This window comes from Jaculus jaculus, chromosome 21 (genome assembly GCF_020740685.1).
Source record: "Jaculus jaculus isolate mJacJac1 chromosome 21, mJacJac1.mat.Y.cur, whole genome shotgun sequence".
Classification (NCBI taxonomy): domain Eukaryota; kingdom Metazoa; phylum Chordata; class Mammalia; order Rodentia; family Dipodidae; genus Jaculus; species Jaculus jaculus.
The window spans coordinates 11,110,171-11,132,008 of NC_059122.1; the positions used below are offsets into that span (position 1 = coordinate 11,110,171).

Genomic DNA, 21,838 nt, shown 5'->3' on the forward strand with positions numbered 1-21,838 from the left:
TACAGGTAAGATAACAACCTAAGGGTGCCTGTCCTTACCTTTTACCTTTTATTTAAAATTTTCTTATATCTTATTTTTATTCATTTGAAAGAGAATAGAAAGAGGCAGATAAAGAAAAAGAAATTATGAGTGCACCAGGGTCTCCGGCCCACTGCAAATCAACTCCAGATGCATGTGCAGACTAATACAAGAATCCATTAATAAGTAAAATTAGAGATGAGGAATGAGACATTAAAGCAGACGTCACTGGAGTTAATAGAATCATAAAGTGCAACTTCAAAACTTTTATTTGACTGAAGTGGAACTAACTGTTCAGGTGATTGCTTACAAAGCTCACTGGCTGGAGTTTCATTCCACAGTAAGCACGTAAAGCCAGATGCCCAAAATGGCACATGCATCGGACGTTATTTTGTCGTGGCAATAGGTCCTGGTGTGCCCATATTCACACACACACACACACACACGGTCTCTCTCAAATAAGGCTAGGAAGATGGCTCAGCTGCGAAATTGGCTCGCTTGGAAAAGCTCAAAGAAATGGAATAATTTCTAGATGCATTTCCCTACCAATGTGCGATAATCACATTGGTAACAAATGTTGAGACTGAAAAAAAAAAGAAATTCGGTGGGAGAGATGGCTCACTGGTGAAAAAAATAAAAATAAAAAATAAAAAAAAGGGAAGAATGGGCAGAAGAGGGATGGAGGGGGACGTGTGCAAGCGACTGCCCCTTTCCTGACATTTCCCAGCCTGTGGCCCTGTGGGGCAAGACACAGTGACTTCCTGAATACTGCGTTGCCACAAAGGCAAAGCAAGCACACCAGTGTCTGCCAAGTTCTGCTGCGAGCGGGGGGATGGAGGCTAGACACCCCCCCTTCCCCGCCCCCAGGAGGCCAGTCAGGCACAAGAGCCTCTGCGGGCTGGCCCTGGGAAGCATTTTCACTAGGAAAGTGCTTTCCTGTAAAACGTGGTACATCCAAGCACCACCCCCCCCCCAGGTTTCTCCTTTCCAATGAATTTCTATTCACGAAATATAGAGCTTTCCTTTACATGGGCATGGCTTTAGCCAAAGGCCAAGTTTCCTATTGTCCCGGTGTGGACCATTACATTTCACTTAAGTCGGGCTGATCACGTTAACGGCGGTGGCACCGCGCTCAGCACCCGCACACTTCACGTGCGGGACCCTTCGCCCAGCAGCATGGGTCCCGCGGTTCTGTCACTGCAGACCTGGCCACACTGCGGCAGCTGGAATGCTATTTGTTTGGAAGATGCTCTGCCAAACACAGCAGTCTGTTAACAACTTCGTTTTCAAATTTGCCCACATTCAAGACACAGACAGGTAGAACGAAGCCACCACTTTGTCACGACGTAACATGAACTCTCTCTAGTCCAGTCCCCAAGAGTCCTTGTTTGCCTCTGAATTGTCCTCGGATGTCTGAATTTTTCATGTTTCTCTCAGCAGCCTGGTCCTCGACACAATGGCCAGAGTGGCCCTTTATACATAATCCGCATACAACCTCTCCACCCCGAACTTCAAGGCTCGTCTGCAACTCTTCCTGCAAACCAGCTCCAATGGCACACAAAACCACAGGGTCATGTCGATCACGGCCACGTTGCCAACTGTGCCCACCGATTTATTGCATTGGAAGCTTTCTGGCGGCTGTGACCAAATTCAGGATGAGAAGCGACTTAAAGAAAAAAAGAGGTTCGTTCTTGGCTATAATCCACCCTGGCATATTATCAATCCATGGCGCCAGGACCATAGCTGGCTACGTTGCAGTCAGTGCCATGAATCAGAAAATGAGCTATAAGTCTTCCAGGGGAACCAGTGATGCAAATGCTCCGGCCTGGACCTGCGTCTTTTTAAAAAAAAAAAAAAATTATTTTAGGCAGAGAGAGAAAGAGAGAGAGAATGGGAGCTCCAGGGCCTCCAGCCTCTGCAAACGAGCTCCTGACGCGTGCGCCCCCTTGTGCATGTGGTTTACGCGCGCCCTGGAACCTGGGTCCTTAGGCTTTGCAGAGCAGGCAGACGCCTTAACCGCTAAGCCATCCCTTCAGGTTCCTGGATCCCGACTCTTAAAACCCTTACCTACCACCGCTTCCCTCAAACAGCTCCGCCTCCTAGGGGCCAAGTGTCCAAGCAGGGGGCTATGGGGCTCTGGAACCACGCGTCGTCGTAGGAGTGCGTCCTCTGGTGGGCCGTTAGGTTTGACTTGCAGGAGAAGGCTTTCCCGCACTGCGCGCACGGGTAGGGCCTTTCCCCCGTGTGCACTCTCAGGTGCCGGGTGAGGTGCGGGTTGCGGGAGAAGGCCTTCCCGCACTCGGGGCACTTGAAGGGCTTCTCGCCCGTGTGCGTCCTCTGGTGCAGCGTGAGCTGGGAGTTGCAGTAGAACCCCTTCCCGCAGGCGGCGCACGCGAAGGGCCGCTCGCCCGTGTGCGTGCGCAGGTGCAGCGTGAGCTTGGCCTTGTGGTAGAACGCCTTGCCGCACTCCTTGCACTCGCACGGCTTCTCGCCCGTGTGCGTGCGCACGTGCAGCGTGAGCTTGGACTTCCAGTAGAAGCTCTTGTCGCACAGCGTGCACTTGAACGGCTTGTCGCCCGTGTGCGTGAGCTGGTGCAGCGCCAGCTGCGACTTGTAGTAGAAGGCCTTGCCGCACTGCGCGCAGCCGTGCGGGTTCTCGCCCGTGTGCGTGCGCTGGTGCAGCGTCAGGTGCGGCTTGCGCGAGAACGCGCTGCCGCACTCGGCGCAGCGGAACGGCTTCTCGCCCGTGTGCGTGCGCACGTGCAGCGCCAGCTGCGACTTGAAGTGGAAGGCCTTGGCGCAGTGCGCGCACGCGAACGACTTCTCGCCCGTGTGCGTGCGCCGGTGCAGGTTCAGCTTGGCCTTGTAGTAGAAGGCCTTGCCGCACTCGGCGCACGCGAACGGCCGCTCGCCCGTGTGCGTGCGCTCGTGCAGCACGAGCTGCGAGCGGTAGTAGAAGGCCTTGGCGCACGCGCCGCACTCGAAGGGCCGCTCGCCCGTGTGCGTCTTCTGGTGGTGCGTGAGCTGCGGCCGGTGCGAGAAGGCCTTGCCGCAGGCGGCGCACGCGAACGGCCGCTCGCCCGTGTGCGTGCGCTCGTGCAGGCGCAGCTGCGAGCGGTAGTAGAAGGCCTTGGCGCACTGCGCGCACTTGTTGGGCTTCTCGCCCGTGTGGATGCGCTGGTGGCGGATGAGCCGCGGCTTGTGCGAGAACGCCTTGCCGCAGTGCGCGCACGCGTACGGCTTCTCGCCCGTGTGCGTGCGCTGGTGCACGGTGAGCTTCGCCTTGCACGAGAAGGCCTTGCCGCACTCGGCGCACGCGTACGGCTTCTCGCCCGTGTGCGTGCGCTGGTGCACGGTCAGGTGGGACTTCCACGAGAAGGCCTTGCCGCACTCGGCGCACGCGTACGGCTTCTCGCCCGTGTGCGTGCGCAGGTGCAGCGTGAGCTTGGACCGCCAGTAGAAGGCCTTGCCGCACTCGGTGCACGCGTACGGCTTCTCGCCCGTGTGCGTGCGCTGGTGCAGCGTGAGCTGAGACTTCCAGTAGAAGGCCTTGCCGCACTCGGTGCACGCGTACGGCTTCTCGCCCGTGTGCGTCCGCTGGTGCAGCGTGAGCTTCGACTTGCAGTAGAACGCCTTGCCGCACTCGGTGCACGCGTACGGCTTCTCGCCCGTGTGCGTGCGCTGGTGCACGGTGAGGTGGGACTTCCACGAGAAGGCCTTGCCGCAGTCCTGGCATTCATACTGCGTCTCGCGCCTGTGCAGCCTCTGACGTTTAGCGAAGGCGGACTTGCAGCAGAAAGCTTTGGCGGGTGTGTGGGACGCCTGATTCTCCGCGTGCTGCGACTTTTCATACGGCGTCTTCATGCTTGCCATGCTTCCGTAAGATTTTGTCCCTCCGTAGGTTCCCTGTTGCATCTTTAATTCAAATAGAAGAAAAAAAAATTTTTTTTTTTTTTACTATTTATTGCCGATGGGATTTTCCTACTGTGTTCTTCCTGGTGTGAGATATCATTTACTAGTGAAATATTTCAAAAAGTCACATCTGTGTTTCCCTATTGTAACTCCTTTAGCACTTACTGACTTTGGTTTGCTCAGAAAGCAAAATATATAGAAATAAGATGATACATGTTTTTCACAGACATTTTCTTTTTAAAAGATGTGTGTGTGTGTGTGTGTGTGTGTGTGTTTTAATTTGATTTATTTGAGAAAGACAGAGAATGAATGAGGGCCTTCATCCACGGTAAATGAACTCCAGACACATGCACCACCTTGTGCATCTGGCTTGCATGGGTCCTGGGGAATCGAACCTGTGTCCTTTGGCTTCGCAGGCAAATGTCTTCCCTGCTAAGCCATCCCTCCAGCCCACAGGCGTTATTTGATGCTTTTGTTCTATACACATTGGCTAGATATATAAAGTGCCACCAAAACAGAGATGTCCAGTACCTCTTTATATGAAACTCAATGTGTCAATAAATTTTCCTTATGTTTAGAATTGATCCCTTGTCAAAGGTATTGAAATAATCACTATGAACACACATTGTTATTGGGACTAAGATGGCTAGTATGAAAGAAGATATTCCTCCAGAGTACATCTTATCAGGCTCAATGCGCAGAGATAAAATAGCCCGCCGTGGGATAAATTGTTTTGTGTGCGAGGAAACACGTTCATGTCCACCTGTGTACATGTCTGTGTGCAGGTACATATGCTTATGCGTACATATGCAAGTATAAACCAGAAGTCACAGTAGGGCTTGCCAATAGCTCTCCACCATCATCTTCCTCCTCCTCCTCCTCCACCTTCACCTTCTTCCAGGATCAGGTCTCACTCTAGCTCAGGATGACCTGGAATTCACTATGTAGTTTCAGGGTGGCCTCAAACTCATGGTGATCCTCTCCTCCCGAATGCTAGGATTAAAGGCATGTGCCACCACACTTGTCTCATCTTTTCAAGTGATTATTATTTTTATTTTAGAGAGAGTGAGACAGAGAGAGAGAGAGAGAGAGAGAGAACTTGCACACCAGGGCTTCAGCCATTGCAATCGAACTCTGGACGCTTGCGCCACCTACTGGGCATGTGCGACTTTGTGCTTGCCTCACCTTTGTGCATGTGGCTTACCTGAGATCTGGAGAGTCGAACATGGGTCCTTAAGCTTTGCAGGCAAGTGCCGTAATTGCTAAGCCACCTCTCCAGCCTTCCACTATCTTTTTGTGTGTGTGTGGTTTTTAGAGGTAGGGTCTCACTATAACCCAGGCTGATCTGGAATTCACTATATAGTCTCAGGCTGGCCTCAAACTCACGGCGATCCTCCTGAGTACTGGGATTAAAGGTGTGCACCACCATGCCTGGCTTACCATCTTTTTTTTTTTTTTTTTTTTTTTTTGATACAAGGACTTTCATTGCACCAGATGCTTGGTATCACTGTAATTTGACTTGCCATCAGACTCCGGAGATGGATATGGGTGTATGCAATTGTGTCCTGTTTTTAATATGGGTGATGGAGACTCAAAAGTCAAGCTCTCATAAATGCATCAACAGTACTTTATAGTTGGGCTGGAGAGATGGCTTAGTGGTTAAGCGCTTGCCTGTGAAGCCTAAGGACCCCGGTTCGAGGCTCGGTTCCCCAGGTCCCACGTTAGCCAGATGCACAAGGGGGCGCACGCGTCTGGAGTTCGTTTGCAGAGGCTGGAAGCCCTGGCGCGCCCATTCTCTCTCTCTCCCTCTATCTGTCTTTCTCTCTGTGTCTGACACTCTCAAATAAATAAATAAATAAATATTTAAAAATATATATTTAAAAAAAAAAGAGTACTTTATAGGATAGACCACTCCACCTTATCTGAGCTATGTTCTTGAGGAAGCATTTCTGAATAGTTTCTAAAATTTATGTTCAGATTTGCAAGATGGTAAAAACACACATTAAATGTCATACTTACCTTAGCTCCATCTTCCTTTGACGTCATGCCATTGGTGATTCCAACTTGCCACAAATGTCTCTTGTGATGTTCCTGTCTAGTCTCACTCAAGGCGGTTGTTTTATGAACATCTAAAAATAACAATTAAAAAAATCCCCATCCGTGAATCACATGAAAGTCTTTTTTATGTAATTCTAAAATAAAAGTGGGACTTTCTTTCCTGATGGGTGATAGGAAGAAATATTGACTTAATACTTCAGCCCTCGATGAAAGTAACAAATGATGCCAATATGACCTACAGAACTAACTCGTGTCCCTTTCCTGCTTTGTTTTATGCTCACGAAATACACGGATGTAAATAACCTCTTTTTCAGCTGTAAATTATCACCCACCAGTTGTAATCTGTGGTTGTTCCATTCCTCCTCCTCCTTCTTTTTTTTTTTTTTTTTTTTTTTTTTTGAGGTAGGGTCTCACTCTAGCCCAGGCTGACCTGGAATTCACTGTGTAATCTCAGGGTGGCCTTGAACTCATGGCTATCTTCCTACCTCGGCCTCCCGAGTGCTGGGATTAAAGGCGTGCGACACCACGCCCGGGTCTATTGTTCCATTTCTTAATTATACTACTGTACATACAATAATATAATTTTACATTACACTTCCTTCTCATGTAACATCGGAAGATTTTCTTCAACTAGCTACATTTAGGATGCAGGAATTATCAAATATTCTCTTCCCTAAATGGAACTATAAAATAGGGGAAGGATTCCCAGTATATGTATTTAAAGTTATTTACATTGCCCTGAGAAAAAGAGATTTTGTTAGCAGAACATCCCCCTCCAGGGACTGGGGAGATGGCTCGGCAGCTGGAAGTGCTTGCTTACAATGCCTGGCAGCCCAAATTCAATTCCTCAGTACCCACATAAAGCCAGATGCACAAAGTGGCTCAAACATCTGGAGCTTGGTTGCAGTACCAAGAGGCCCGGGTATGCCCATTCGTTCATACTCTCATTCTCTGTCTCTCTCTCTCGCTCCATAAGTAGATAAGAATCCTTGGAAAAATAAAAATCTACCTCCAAAGGTAGAACACAGCTTTGGCCAAATTCTTCCTTTAATCCTCCTTATGTTTTGCACATGTCATTTACCTCCTGGCCTTATATGGCTTTCTAAAACAAACTTTTTAAAATTTATTTATTTATTTATTATTTGAGAGAGGGAAAGGGCCAGACAGCCACTGCAAATGAACTCCAGACACATGAGCCACCTTGTGCATCTGGCTTACGTGGGTCCTGGGGAACTGAACCTGGGTCCTTTGGCTTTGCAGGCAAATACCTTGACTGCTAAGCCATCTCTCCAGCCCCTCTAAAACAAACTTTCATTAAAAGATTAAATAGCTACAAAAAGTATATTATGTAGCTGGCCATAGTGGCGCACACCTTTAATCCTAGCACTCAGGAGGCAGAGATAGGAGGGAGAGAGAGAAGGAAAGAGAATGGGCGCACCAGGGCCTCCAGCCACTGCAAACGAACTCCAGACCAGGTGCTTCCTTGCGCACCTGGCTTACATGAGTCTTGGGGAGTTGAACTGGGGTCTTTTGGCTTTGTAGGCAAATGCCTTAACCGCTAAGCCATCTCTCCAGTTCTCTTCATGAATGTGTTTTACGAGCAGATGCAACTTGTGTGATTTCTATTACCACAACTACAAAGACAACTGTCAAGAAAGTCGCCAGAGAGAAAGTGTTGGAAGAATAAAACAATGGACTAATGGAAGCTGTGACATAAAACCGGAAGGAAGAAAAGGATAATGAGAATTTAGACAAACTATGTGGCCAGTAAAGTGTCTGAGAGGTCGGGTGTGGTGGCGCAGGCCTGAGGCCCCAGCATGGAGGACTGAGTTCAGTACCAGCCTCAGCTGCACAGCAAGTATGATGCCAGCCTGGGCTCCGTAAGACCCTGCTCAGAAAGCCAGGTAGGTTGAGGCTGGAGAGATTGCTGAGCAGGTGAGGCGCTTGCCGACAGAGACTACCAGCCCAAGTTTAATTCCCCAATATCTACACAAAAGTCAGATGCACAACGTGGTGTGTGCATCTGGGGTCCATCTGCGGCTGCTGGAGTCACTGGCGTGCCCATTCTCGGCCTCTCTTCTCTCTCTCTCTCTCTCTCTCTGCTTGTAAATAAATAAATAAAATATGTAAATTTATTATTTATTTATTTATTTATTTACTTGAGGGAGAGAGAGAGAGAGAATGAGTGTGCCAGGGCTTCCAGCCACTGCAAACAAACTAACTGGCTAACGTGGGTCCTGGGGAATTGAACCTGGGTCCTTTGGCTTTGCAGGCAAATGTCTTAACCGCTAAACCATCCCTCCAGCCCTAATATATATATGTTTTGGTTTTTTTTAACTTGTCTTTTTTTTTGGTTTATTTTTATTTATTTATTTGAGAGCAACAGACAGAGAAAGAGGCAGAGAGAGAGACAGAGAGAGAGAGAGAGAGAATGGGCACACCAGGGCTTCCAGCCACTGCACATGAATTCCAGATGCGTTCGCCCCCTTGTGTATCTGGCTAACGTGGGTCTTGGGGAATCGAGCCTTGAACTGGGGTCCTTAGGCTTCACAGGCAAGCACTTAACCACTAAGTCATCTCTCCAGCCCTATATATATGTTTTTTAAAGCCAGAGAGGAGCCTGACGTGGTGGCACACACCTTTAATACAGCAGCTGTATGTTCTAGCATACCCATTCTCTCTCTCTCAATCTCTCTCTCTCTCTATATATATATATATATATTTATGTATGTGTGTGTATATATATATGTATGTGTGTGTATATGTATGTATGTATGTATATATATATATATATATATATATATATATATATATACATATATATACATGCCTTTTCATCTCTCCTTTCTCCCTTGTTTACTCCCTCTCAAATAAATACATAAGTAATAAAATGACAAAAAGAAAATGTCTAAGAATGCCTATACAGGGATTGGATTTTTGGCAAATAAAGAGAAAATATACTTAAGAAAAAAAATACCAAGGAGATGACATGGCTAACTCTCTCCAGAAACTGCAAGGGTCAAGTATCTGAGCCATCAGACCAGCTGTCGTCAGGACTAGATTTGGGCAGAAGTGAGTGGAAACAGCTCAGTGTGGCCGATATCTGATGAGCTCTCTTACTGCTGACCTCCCTGCTCAGTTTGCTCACTGACCTGCGACGCTGTAGATTGAGGTTTCTACATTCCATGGCCAAATTCCATGTTCCAGCTTGAATATCAGCTCGGGTTTGCTCATGCAGTGCCCTGTGAGTGAGAAATAATATAGGTTATATTATATAAGAGTGCTAAGTAAGGCCCACTGATGACAGATAACCAGCTCCAGTTTGTCATGATCAGTGAGTCTGCAACTTGTATACCAGAGGGTTCACATTTACATTCTTTGATGATGGGAATATTACCTTCAAGTAGCATTAAATTGAAGGATAAATAACCCCAAAAGAATTCCCTTGATGAAATTTAAGTAAACAGCCAAAGGAAGGGTAGCACTCCTTACAATGTACTCCTCCAGATAAAAAATGGCCTGAGCCGGGCGTGGTGGCGCACGCCTTTAATCCCAGCACTCGGGAGGCAGAGGTAGGAGGATTGCCATAAATTCGAGGCCACCCTGAGACTCCATAGTGAATTCCAGGTCAGCCTGGGCTAGAGTGAGAGCCTACCTCGAAAAAAATAAAATAAAATAAAATAAAATAAATAAAATAAAATAAAAAAATGGCCTGGATCTCCATAACCTCACAGTGCTTGACACTACCTACACAAGACCAGTGCAATAGGAGGAAAAGATGATGACATCAAAATAAAAGAGTGATTCAGAGGGGGAAGGGGTATGATGGAGAGTGGAGTTGCAAAGGGGAAAGTGGGGGGAGGGAGGAAATGACCATGGGTTATTGTCTATAATTACGGAAGTTGTCAATAAAAAATAAATTAAAAACATGGGAGAAATTGGCCATAATGAGTAAATGTTAAGAGTTATTAGCAGAGGAAATAAAACTTATTCCAGACCTGAAAAATATATCAATAACAAGAGTTCATAAAAATTCTTAAAAAAAAATAAGAAAAGACATTTAAGTAAACATAAGTGATTGAGAACACAACATAATTTAACCCTGGCATTCCTGAGGTATAGGTAAGAGGATCGCCCTGAGTTTAAGGCAAGCCTGAGACTACAAAGTCAATTCTAGGTCAGCCTGGGCTAAAGTGAGGGGGGGCAAAAAGAATCTAAGAGCCCCAGGAAGGTGTGTGCACTCGGAGACATTGGCCCCTCTCCCACCCCCCACTACAGATTGACTGGAGGACCCTCCGTGGAATGGAGTTTGGCGAAGAGGGAACAGAAGATATCAGAACCCAGTGGGAATATGTCCATTATAACCAATGTTCATACAATAATATTCTCAATTAAAAAAAAATAATAAAGGAAAGAGGGCTGGAGGGATGGCTTAGCAGGTAAGGCGTTTGCCTGTAAAGCCAAAGGACCCAGGTTTGATTCCCCAGGACCCAAGAAAGCCAGATGCACAAGGTGACACGTATGTCTGGAATTTGTTTGCAGTGGCTGGAGGCCCTGGAGCCCCCATTAAAACAAAAACAAAAAGGGAACAAAGGCAAACATTTGTCTCATGGGTTTTGCAGAAGAGAAGGGGCATTCAAATATAGACACAGTGAAAGTATTTTATATTCCGGGAGAGATATGCACATTCAGATGCAGGAAGCTCAAAGTGACTTACATAGATTTAAACAATGAATGATTCTGGCAAACCTCTAAGACAGAGAATTGAACAGACAGCTACAGTTAAGAGAACTCCCACTAGAGAGACAGCAAAGTTTTCAGCTGTCGCCACACATACCAGCATTGCATTAACATCAAACTTAGTCATGGGCTCAGCGACCAAATTGTGGATGTAGTTTACCCAGTGAACATAGCACTTGAAAGGATAGCAAGCTATGATCATGAGAAATCCATCCCAGGACCATAGGAAGCGACAGTGACCATATGAAAATTTACAAACAACCCCTGGCCCACATGATGAATGGTAGCAATGTGAATACCATGATAGATGCATAAAAATAAAATATCACATCTCCCAAAAATCCATTCAATAATGATTATATACAACAAATCCATATCGTACAGGTTCAGGAGTGGGAAAGGCTGAAGTGAATTCCTCTAAGGTCTGAAGCAGGACAAGGATGTGCTCTTTCATCATTTTTTATTTTTTATTTGTTTTTATTTTTTGAGGTAGGGTTTCACTGTAGATTAGGCTGACCTGGAATTCACTATGGAGTCTCAGGGTGGCCTCAAACTCACTGTGATCCTCTTACCTCTGCCTCCCGAGGGCTGGGATTAAAGGCATGTGCCACCATACCTGGTACTCTTTCATCATTTTTAAAATTATAGCTTTTTATTTTTATTTATTTACTTATTTGAAGGAGAGAAAAAGGGAGAGACAAAGAAGGGAGAGAATGGGCGCACCAGGGCCTCCAGCCACTGCAAACAAACTCCAGACACATGTGTCACTTTGTGTATCTGGCTTACGTGGATCCTAGGGAATCAAACCTCAGTTCTTTGGGTTTGCAAGCAAGTGCCTTAATTGCGAAGCCATCACTCCAGCCCTCACCATTTTTTTAGTACAGTATTGAAGTCTCTAGGTAAAGGAAAGAAACAAAGGATATAAAAACCCTTTATAAAGAGTATAATTTTTTTTGCAATATTTTTTGGGTGGGGGGTTTCTGAGGTAGGGTCTCACGCTAGCTCAGGCTGACCTGGAAATCACTATGTAGTCTCAGGATGGCCTCTAACTCTTGGCAATTCTCCTACCTCTGCCTCCTGAGTGCTAGAATTGAAGGTGTGTGCCACCATGCCCAGCTTATAAAGAGTATAATTTGGGGGCTGGATGGGAGGCAGGGATAAGAGGATCACTATGAGTTCAAGGCCAGCCTTGGAGTTACAGAGGAAGTTCCAGGTTAGCATGGGATAGTGAGACCCTGTCTTGGGGAAAAAAAAAAAAAAAATCCATACCATACAGGTACATTAAGAATAAAATTGTTAAGCCGGGCGTGGTGGCGCACGCCTTTAATCCCAGCACTCGGGAGGCAGAGGTAGGAGGATCGCCGTGAGTTCAAGGCCACCCTGAGACTACAGAGTTAATCCCAGGTCAGCCTGGACCAGAGTGAGACCCTACCTCAAAAAAAAAAAAAAAAGAATAAAATTGTTGAGCTGGAGAGATGGCTTAGTGGTTAAGCGCTTGCCTGTGAAGCCTAAGGACCCCGGTTCAAGGCTCGATTCCCCAGGACCCACATTAGCCAGATGCACAAGGGGGCGCATGCGTCTGAAGTTCGTTTGCAGTGTCTGGAGGCCGTGGTGCACCCATTTCCTCTCTCTCTCTCTCTCTGACTCTTTCTCTGTCACTCTCAAAATAAATAAATAAATAATAAATAATAAACAAAAAAATATTTTTAAAGAATAAAATTGTTGAGAAATTCAAAGCCCTATTTATTCAAAATGTCCACTGAACACTCACCCACAAACACCAGGCTGTGGTAGTTCTCCAGCATCACATCCCTGTAGAGGGTCCTCTGAGCAGCGTCCAGCTCCTGCCACTCCCTCCAGGTGACGTCCACAGCCACATCCTCAAATGATATGGACCCCTGTAATGACACATTTCAACTCAAGTCCTCAGCCTTCAGAGCAGAAAACGTGGGTTCACTCTGCTCTGTTTAATTCTTATCGTGGGAGAAAGAAAAATGAAAACTTACCTTGCCTGTGTTAATGTTAGAACTTAAGAAATATGATTTGACAATTTTTCTGGGGCTGATGAGATGGCTCAGTGGTTAAAGGTGCCAGCTTGAGAGACTGATGGCCTGGGTTCAATTCCTCAGTACCCTACATAAAGCCAGATGCACAAAGTGGCACATGCATCTGGAGTTTGTTTGCAGGCACAAGAGGCCCTGGTGGACCCATTCTGATTCTCTCTCTCTACCTACTTGCAAATTATATGTGTGTGTGTGTGTATTTTTTTTCCTCCAAACAATCTGTTGACCACGGACTCACCGCACTCAAATCTTCAAATCCTAAGGCCTGACATAGTCAATTTGAGTGAAAACAAAACAAGTTAAAGCCCAAAGCTCTGGGGACAAAGGGTTCTGGGCACATGCAGACCCTCCTGGATCCCAGAAGAATGTGGGGAGCATACGGTGTCAAGCTACCCAAGGGTCTGTGTGTCTTACTATCAGTATCTCTGTTAATCTCTCAGGATCTCTGCACCTCAGTCTCTAAGGCTGTCTTTTTGCTCTGGGAATCTCAGATTCCACAGGAACCAAGTTGTGCTCGGAGGGCTTGGGCTGGAGGTAGGAACCCACAGACAGGGGAAGGCATGTTCAACACTCTGCATACCTCACACCTTGACCTGTTTTCTGGAAGCACAAGCAGGGCTTTGGGTGGAGCAGGGGATGAGGTAAAGAGGCAAACAGTGCCCACCAAAAGCCATTCTCTGCCATTGGATCATCTCTTTGTTTCCACAAAGAAGGGCACAGAGCTGGCTCTGATGGTATAGGCCTTTTTATCCCAACTACTTAGGAGGCAGAAGCAGGGGGATTACAAATTTAAGACCAATCTGGACTCCAAATCAGACCCTATTCTCAAAATAAGGAGTAGAACGGGGCTGGAGCGATGGCTCAGTGGTGAAGGCGCTTGCCTGCGAAGCCTAAGGACCCATGTTCGACTCTCCAGATCCCGTGTAAGCCAGACGCACAAAGGTGAGGCAAGCGCAAGGTCACACATGCCCACTAGGCGGCGCAAGCATCTGGGGTTAGATTTCAGTGGCTGAGGCCCTGGTGTGCCAATTCTCTCTCTCTCTCTCAAATAAAAAAACTTTTTAAAAAAAAAAGTAGAATGGAGAAAAAAGAAAGGACTAGGGATACAAGTGAATGGCAAAACACTAGCCTAGCCTGCACTGATTCACAGGTCAGACTCCCCCACAGCTCCTGAGCTTCTGAATCATGTCCCAAACCAGTGGAGCACTTCTCCCGCCTGCGAGGTATTCAGACAAGTTGGAGGGTAGATGGTGGAGCAGAGGGGGGTGAATCTCCCCACTAGGACCTGGCCCTTGCCCACTGATCTCTCTGATCACCTGTCCTTCGAGATCTATGCATCTTGGATTCCTTGGGCACCAACCTGTGCATGAAAGGGTTCAACTGGGCACAGGGACCCTGCAAGAGCGGGCACAGTCAGCACCTCAGGGTGCTCCTCGCCCTCCCCCAAACCCACTGCTCTGATGGAAGCCAAGAAAAGAAAAGGTGGCTCTGCCCTGCCCTTCTTTCTTCACTTCACCTTCCCCCACCAAAAAAGGAACAGGACCCAGCACCCATGACCCAGGCAGGCCTGGAACCCCAGTCACGGGCAGGAGGAACACAAGTTCACAAATGGCTGCAGAGACCCAGTCTCAAAGAAAAAGCCTTGGTTGGCGGCTGGAGAGATGGCTTAGCGGTTAAGGTGCCTGCCTGCAAAGCCAAAGGACCCCAGTTCGACTTTTCCAGTACCCTCGTTAGCCATATGCACAAGGGGGCGCATGCATCTGGAATTCATTTGCAGTGGCTGGAGGCCCTGGCACATCCATTTTCTCTCTCTGCCTCCTTCTCTCTCTCAAATAAATGAAACACACTTTAGAAAACAAAAAAAGCCTCAGTTGGCTGCAAAAAAGTACAAAGTCTGGAAATCAGGGCACATGGGAAGGGAGACTGAATGAATGAGTTGTGCTGAGGAATTAATTCTCCTCCTCATCTTCCAGATAAAACCACCTATGGGAGGCCAGCTTAGTTCCCAGCTTAGGGCTTCTCTTGGTTAGTACTAGCAAGCCTCGGTGAGGGTCTGACGCACGCATTGGGCCAATCTTTGCTTATTTATCACCCCAGTGGCACCCTCATGCCAGCTGGCTGCATGTCCTGGGCGTGGGTTCCTACCAGGCTTCGTGGGGCTGTGCCTAAGCTCCACGTGCTCGGCAGCTGGCATCCGAAAGCCATGCCCTGCGGCGCTCTATGAGTCCTCTCTGCCACTGACCCCGGGCAAGGCTTCTGCATATACTTAAGGCTGCCTTGACCGACTGCTGGCATCAGGGCTGGTTTTATACTGAGAACAGGAACTAGGGGCCGGGCTGAGCTGGCAAAAGCTAACCCGTTTTGACCCATGAGGCGGGCATTTTACCCATTCTGTAAGCCAAGAAACCAGTTCGGAGAGGACGTTCATTACTTGCCCAGGAAAGCGGGAGAAATGAGATCAGTTTTATTTGTTTATTTATTTATTTTTCAAGGTAGGGTCTCCCTCTAGCCCAGGCTGACCTGGAATTCACTGTGTAGTCTCTGGGTGGCCTCGAACTCATGCCAATCCTCCTACCTCTGCCTCCCGAGTGCTGGGATTAGAGGCGTGTGTGCCACCACGCCCGGCAAAATAAGATCTATTTTGAACAGCTTTCGTTTTGTTTGACACAGGGTCTTACTATGTAGGCCTTTCTAGTCCTGAATTTGATCATCATACTTTAACCTCTCTGGTATGGGGGAGGGGGGGCAGGGGAGGGTAGGGATTACAGATACCCAGCACCACACCCAGCTCAATTCAAATCGCTTCACAGTGTCCCATTTTACAGATGAGGACTCTGGCTCACACATCACGCGTGGCCTGGCTATCACTCTTTCAGCCCAACCCCTATATACTTATGTCTGTACACGTAACACGCGGCCACACTGAGGACAGATGTCAACCTCGCCACACACTGACCATGTCCTTCTTATGGAGACATTTGGTGAGAATTTCCCAGGTAGCCAAGGAAGTGAGCCTGATGTCACTATCTTCTCACTTTGTTCCCGTGGGCACTCAGTCCAAAAAGGGAGATTAAATATTGGCACAGCCCCAAGGTGTGGGCAGCTATGGGATAGGCTCCAGGAGAGGAGGAACTGGCAGTATTAGGAGGATGCCAGTCTGCATTTACTCCGGAAGGTCAGGACAGCCTATGGGAAATAGCCAACAAATGGACCTTGGGTAAACGTCCAGCCATGAATCCACACGGGAAGCTTCCTGACCTTAGACACATCCCTCCGCATCTGGGATCCTCCACTCTGATTTCCTGTTTCTGCACAGAATGCAATGGCTCTTTTAAAGAACTTTATTGTTTGTTTATTTATTTGAGGCAGAGAGAGATACAGGCAGATAGAGGGAGGGAGAATGGGCACCCCAGGGCCTTCAGCCTCTGCAAAACAAGTCTAGACCACGTGACCACCCCGCTTGGTATGTGCAAAACCACCAGATCTCACACATCTGTTCAAATCACAGGCGCTTTTTTTTAAAAAAAATTTTTGTTTGTTTTTATTTATTTATTTGAGAGAGACAGGCAGAGAGAGAGAGACAGAGAGACAGAGAATGGGCATGCCAGGGCCTCCAGCCACTGCAAATGAACTCCAGACGCGTGCGCCCCCTTGTGCATCTGGCTAACGTGGGGCCTGGGGAACCGAGCCTCGAACCGGGGTCCTTAGGCTTCACAGGCAAGCGCTTAACCGCTAAGCCATCTCTCCAGCCCAAGATCACAGGCTCTTTACCAGGGTCAGTACGGCCCCAGTGTCAGGTCTGTTCAGATCACAGACTCTGAACACAGGTGTGAAGGTCCTGGGAACCTGGCATCAGGCAGCCCTAGGTGAGTGAGCTCCAAGGGACGAGTGACAAATGGGAAGCCAGGAGACAATGCCAGTGGTACAGGTATGGGTGTTAGGGCTTTCTTCCTTGGCTCAGCTCATTACTCACAAACTCACCATATCCGGCTTCTAGGACAGCCAGGGTCTTCCTCACCGGCCTCTGGGCACCAGCGAGTCACAAGGTAACAGAAGCTGTGGCAGAGCCTCCAGGGATTTCACGGCAAAGACAGCTCTTAAAATGGACGGCAGACTGTGGGAACAAAGACACACTGTTAAGCTGCATCCCAGGACTGGAGAGATGGTTTAGTGGTTAAGGCACTTGCCTGCGAAGTGTAAGGACCCAGGTCCGATTCCCCAGGACCCATGTAAGCCAGATGCACAGGGTAGCGCATGCGTCTGGAGTTCATTTGCTGGGGTTAGAGACCCTGGCGCTCTCTCTCTCTCTCTCTCTCTCTCTCTCTCTCTCTCTCAAATAAATAAAAGCAAAAAAAAAAAAATTAAACAGAGTTCCAGGCCTCAATTTACAGCAACCTTTCTGCAGTGTTGAACATTGGAGTGATAGATGTGTCAATATGCTTAATTATTTTTGCACATTTTACGCAAATGCTACTGTTCTACATGGTAAACTATGTCAGTTTTCTGTTCTTCGCAGACGTATCTTGGGCCAAGGTTTCAAATACTTCCACTTCCCTCTTGAAAATCAGCTCCAAAAGGCCAAAGCCACACAGTCAGGTACCAATGGGTTAATTGCTCACTCATTAGACTTTCAAAGCTATCTTACTGTACAGAAAACAAAACCTAAACACTCTTGCTTTCTCTCAAACTATTATCTCCACCACTGGACCTTCTCCAAATCTCCTTTCCCGGGCTGGAGAGATGGCGTAGCGGTTAAGCGCTTGCCTGTGAAGCCTAAGGACCGCGGTTCGAGGCTCGGTTCCCCAGGTCCCACGTTAGCCAGATGCACAAGGGGGCGCACGCGTCTGGAGTTCGTTTGCAGAGGCTGGAAGCCCTGGCGCGTCCATTCTCTCTCTCTCCCTCTATCTGTCTTTCTTTCTGTGTCTGTCGCTCTCAAATAAATAAATTAATTAATTAAAAGAAAATACAAATCTCCTTTCCCTCGTGCCTTTCTTCCCTCACAACTGCTTCTCCTCACTTAAGTCTCCAGACTTTTGGAGATGTGACTTCTCCCTAGGACTCTCACTTCCTCCCTGAGATCTTCATTTCATCCCAAAGACCTTCAGCTCCTGCCTCAAGCCACCAGCACCCCCGTCACACCTCCTACAACGTCCTCACTCAGGTCCGCCTCCTTCAGACACGTTTGTGCCTTACCCATCCTCGGAGACTAGGGATCAGTAACTTCCCTCCCAATCCATGACGTCCCTCTGAGCCTAACTCAGACACAGCCTTGTTTTGTGAGGGCAAAGTTACCCTCTCGCCTTCTCCATGGTGGCTGGCAGTGGAGGGATCACCCAACTATGTCCCTCCTCTGGCCTTGCCTTCCCTTTTGGAACAGTGAACAGAGCCCCACGTCCCACCCAGTTCTTCCTCTGTTAGTGATTTCCAGAGCGGAGGAGTGTGGCCAGCTCCCGGCCTCTCTGAGGAAAGGCTTTGCTCTCTTGCCTTGCTGTAGCCCCCCCCCCCCCACACTGACAGGCAGGGGCTCACCTTGCCCTGTTGCCCATTATTAAGAGTCTCAAGACAGCAGACTGGCTTCTGTGAGGCCCCACACGTATAAAGTTATTAGGACTGTAACACAGGGCCTTGAACATGATGGACAAGTGGACCAGCACTGAACTGCCTCTTTCATTGGTTTGTGGGGTTTTTTAAAAATATTTTTGTTTATTTATTGGAGAGAGAGAGAGAATGAGCGTGCCAGCCTCCAGCCACTGCAAATGAACTCCAGGCACATGTACCACCTTATGCATCGGGCTTACATGAGTCCTGGGGAATCAAACCTGGGTCCTTAGGCTTCATGGGCAAGCACCTGAACAGCTAAGCTATCGCTTTTGTCTTTTTTTTTTTTTTTAATTTTTTTTTAAGACAGGGTCTCACTAAGTTGTCCAGGTTGGCCTTGAACTCAAGTCTGTTCGGGAATACTTTGGTCTTTTGTTGTTGTTGTTGTTTTGTTTGTACCAAAGGCAGGCTCTCACTCAAGCTCAGGCTAACATGGAATTCAATCTGTAGTAGTCTCAGGGTGGCCTCGAACTCACGGCAATCCTCCTACTTCTGCCTCCCGAGTGCTGGGATTAAGGGTGTGCGCCACCGCAGCCGGCCTTGTTCTGGGAATATTTCATCATTCCTCCAGCCTCACTCTCCTCAAGCCAGAATTAAAGGCCTATACCACCTTGTAGAGCTTGATTTTGAAGCCAGCCTAGGCTACTTTCACTGTTTTTACTTTAACAGGGCAGCGAGGGGGGAGCCCAGACAGAGGGCTAAGGTCACAACACGCAATGTAGCCTCTGAAGAAGACTGCTCCTCGAACCCAGCCGAAGTCCTTTCCTAGACAGGGCCCTTCACGCCCACTTTCAGGTTACCAGACACAGGACGGAGACAGGAGTTCAAAAGCAACAGTTAGGGTTGGTGGTTCACACCTATAAATCTTGGTGCTTACGAGGCTGAGGCAGGAGGATTATCATAATCTTGAGGCCAACCCGGGCTACAGTCTGAAAAGTCAAATAAGAAAACAAGATGGCTTAGCAGTTAAGGCGTTTGCCTGCAAAGCCAAAGGATCCTGTCTTTTTGTTTTTGTTTTTGTTGTTTTTTTTTTTTTTGCCAGGCGTGGCGGTGCACGCCTTTAATCCCAGCACTCGGGAGGCAGAGGTAGGAGGATCGCCGTGAGTTCGAGGCCGCCCTGAGGCTCCATAGTGAATTCCAGCTCAGCCTGGGCTAGAATGAGACCCTACCCTGAAAACCCAAAAATAACAGGGGATAGAGGTCTACGTTTGTAGCCACGGGCTGACAGCGTGCAAGGGGAGGGGCGGACTCTCACTTTGACTCGGAACTGGACAGAGACAGTCACAGAGATAAAGGGATGACAGAGACAGGACAGCCAGAGGCACAAACAGAAACAGAAATCTCGCTGTGCCGCAGAAGCTGCAGAGTGGGTCCACGGAAACCAGGAATAGAACAATGACGAAGACATAATCCACCACACTGACAGAAGTCCCTTAGAGCCACAGCCCGCCCGCATGCTCCACTCGCTACCACCGGGGATGCGGATGCTGCAAGCCAGAGATCCGCAGGCCCCGCCGCGGCCTCAGCTAGACCGGAGATTCGGTACTGCCTGCTGCTTCAGGGGCCCCCAAGGGCCAAGGCCAAGTGGGGGCCACCTCAGGCCACTAGAGATACAAACACGGGCTGGAGAGACGGCTCGGCAAGCAGTTCAGGCTCTTGACTACAAAGTGTAATGACCGGGGTTCAGTTCCCCAGTACCCCGTGTCAAGCCAGAATGAGCAAAGCGTTTGGAGTTCATTGGCAGCAGCTGGAGGCCCTAGGGTGCCCACTCTCTTCTATCTTCCTCTCTCTCTCTCTCTCTCCTTGCAAATAAATAAATAAACGCACTAACATGGACAGCTGGAGGCAGAGACTGGAAAGGACTTGAAGTACCAGGTTGCAATTCCATGGAAAGCAGATGTGAGGCACCAGGGAGCTGAGGGAAGGGGCCTGGGGGACAGAGAATGGGGAGACAGGTGCAGATGTGGGGGTGGGGTGAGCAGCTCCCTTCTCCAGGTTCAGCACCTGACCACAAGCTCCAGATCAGAGAGGCCAGCAGTCCGGGGCCAGAAGTTCCCCGTGTCCGCCCACACTGGACAGGACACCCGAGGACCCCGGAGTCCCCTGACCACCCACCCCCGTCCTCACCATCACCCTGCATCAATGTGCAGACATTCGGCTCCAGGACACAGAGAGAGAGGCCCGTAGCTCAGGCCGGAAGTGACCATGTCCACCCGGACTGGACAGGACACCCGAGGATCCCGGAGTCCCCTGACCACCCACCCCCGCCCTCACCATCACCCTGCATCAATGCGCAGACACTTGGTCCCAGGACATATAGAGAGAGGCCTGCAGCCAGGGCCAGAATTTCCCTGCGTCCACCTGGACTGGACAGGACACCCGAGGACACTGGCGTCCCCCGACCACCCACCCCTGTCTTCACAATCACCCTGCATCAACGTGCAGACACTCGGCTCCAGGACCTAGAGAGAGAGGCCCGCAGCCCAGGCCGGAAGTGACCGCGTCCACCGGGACTGGACAGGACACCCGAGGACGCCGGAGTCCCCTGACCACCCACCCCCGCCCTCACCATCACCTGCATCAACGTGCAGACACTCGGCTCCAGGACCTAGAGAGAGAGGCCCGCAGCCCAGGCCGGAAGTGACCGCGTCCACCGAGACTGGACAGGACACCCCGGGGCCGGCCCAGTCCCCAGCCCGGCGCAGTGGACGCAGCGCCCCGCGGACAGCGACGATGCCCGCGCCGCCCCCTCCTCCTCCTCCTCTTCCTCCTCCTCCTCCTCCCCGGGGCTCCGGAGACCCGGATGCTCACCATCGCCGGCTCCCCGGACATGCAGCGTCCACCTGGGATGTCCCGCCCCCCCGGCCGGGGTCACAGGATGCCCACGGCCCTGGTCTCCGAGTCTCCAGAGGACGGACGGTGGTGAGCGGCGACAAACCCACCAAGATGGCAGATGGCCTGTGTTAAGAGACAAAGGCCACAGCAAGACTGCGAGAGCCCGCCTCCCTCTCGCTGTCTGCGCTCCTGATTGGACACTGGTCACCCACCCGAGCCTCCCATTGGACAGGGCTTCGGGTCCCCCCCCATCCCCTTAATGCGCCCTGAGTGACAGTGGATGGTGGCCAGAGGCGAGAATGACACTTTCTTCTTCTTTTGTTTTCTTTTCGGTTTTTCGAGGTAGGGTCTCACTCTAGCCCAGGCTGACCTGGAATTCACTCTGGAGTCTCAGGGTGGCCTCGAACTCGCGGCGATCCTCCTACCTCTGCCTCCCGAGTGCCGGGATGAAAGGCGTGCGCCACCACGCCCTGCTCGAGAATGACACTTTCAAATCCAGTGATGCACGCCTTTCACCCCAGCCCTGGGAGGAGAGTGAGGTGGGGAAGATCAGGAAAGAGTTCAAGGCAAGCTTTGGGTTAAGGGACACTCTGGCTCAAAATACTCAAACAAAC

General features: G+C 49.3%; 1 protein-coding gene across 3 annotated transcripts; it reads right to left on the minus strand.

The window, feature by feature from the left end:
• Nucleotides 1–264: 264 nt before the first annotated feature.
• On the minus strand, nt 265–21,387 carry LOC101600910 (zinc finger protein 420-like). 3 transcript variants are annotated; one of them, XM_045139239.1, is made up of 7 exons: nt 21,201–21,387; nt 16,773–16,905; nt 12,500–12,626; nt 9,141–9,230; nt 5,950–6,059; nt 2,090–3,933; nt 265–1,855 (listed from the first exon to the last, which is right to left on the minus strand). In XM_045139239.1, exons 2-6 carry the CDS (start codon nt 16,773–16,775, stop codon nt 2,101–2,103), a joined length of 2,163 nt encoding a protein of 720 aa, XP_044995174.1. In that variant the 5' UTR covers nt 16,776–16,905; nt 21,201–21,387; the 3' UTR covers nt 265–1,855; nt 2,090–2,100. The 3 variants fall into 3 exon arrangements, with proteins under 3 accessions (XP_044995174.1, XP_044995172.1, XP_044995173.1); XM_045139237.1 differs by having other exon boundaries at nt 2,086–3,933; XM_045139238.1 differs by lacking the exons at nt 265–1,855; nt 21,201–21,387 and adding an exon at nt 20,965–21,094 and having other exon boundaries at nt 1,936–3,933.
• Nucleotides 21,388–21,838: the final 451 nt, after the last annotated feature.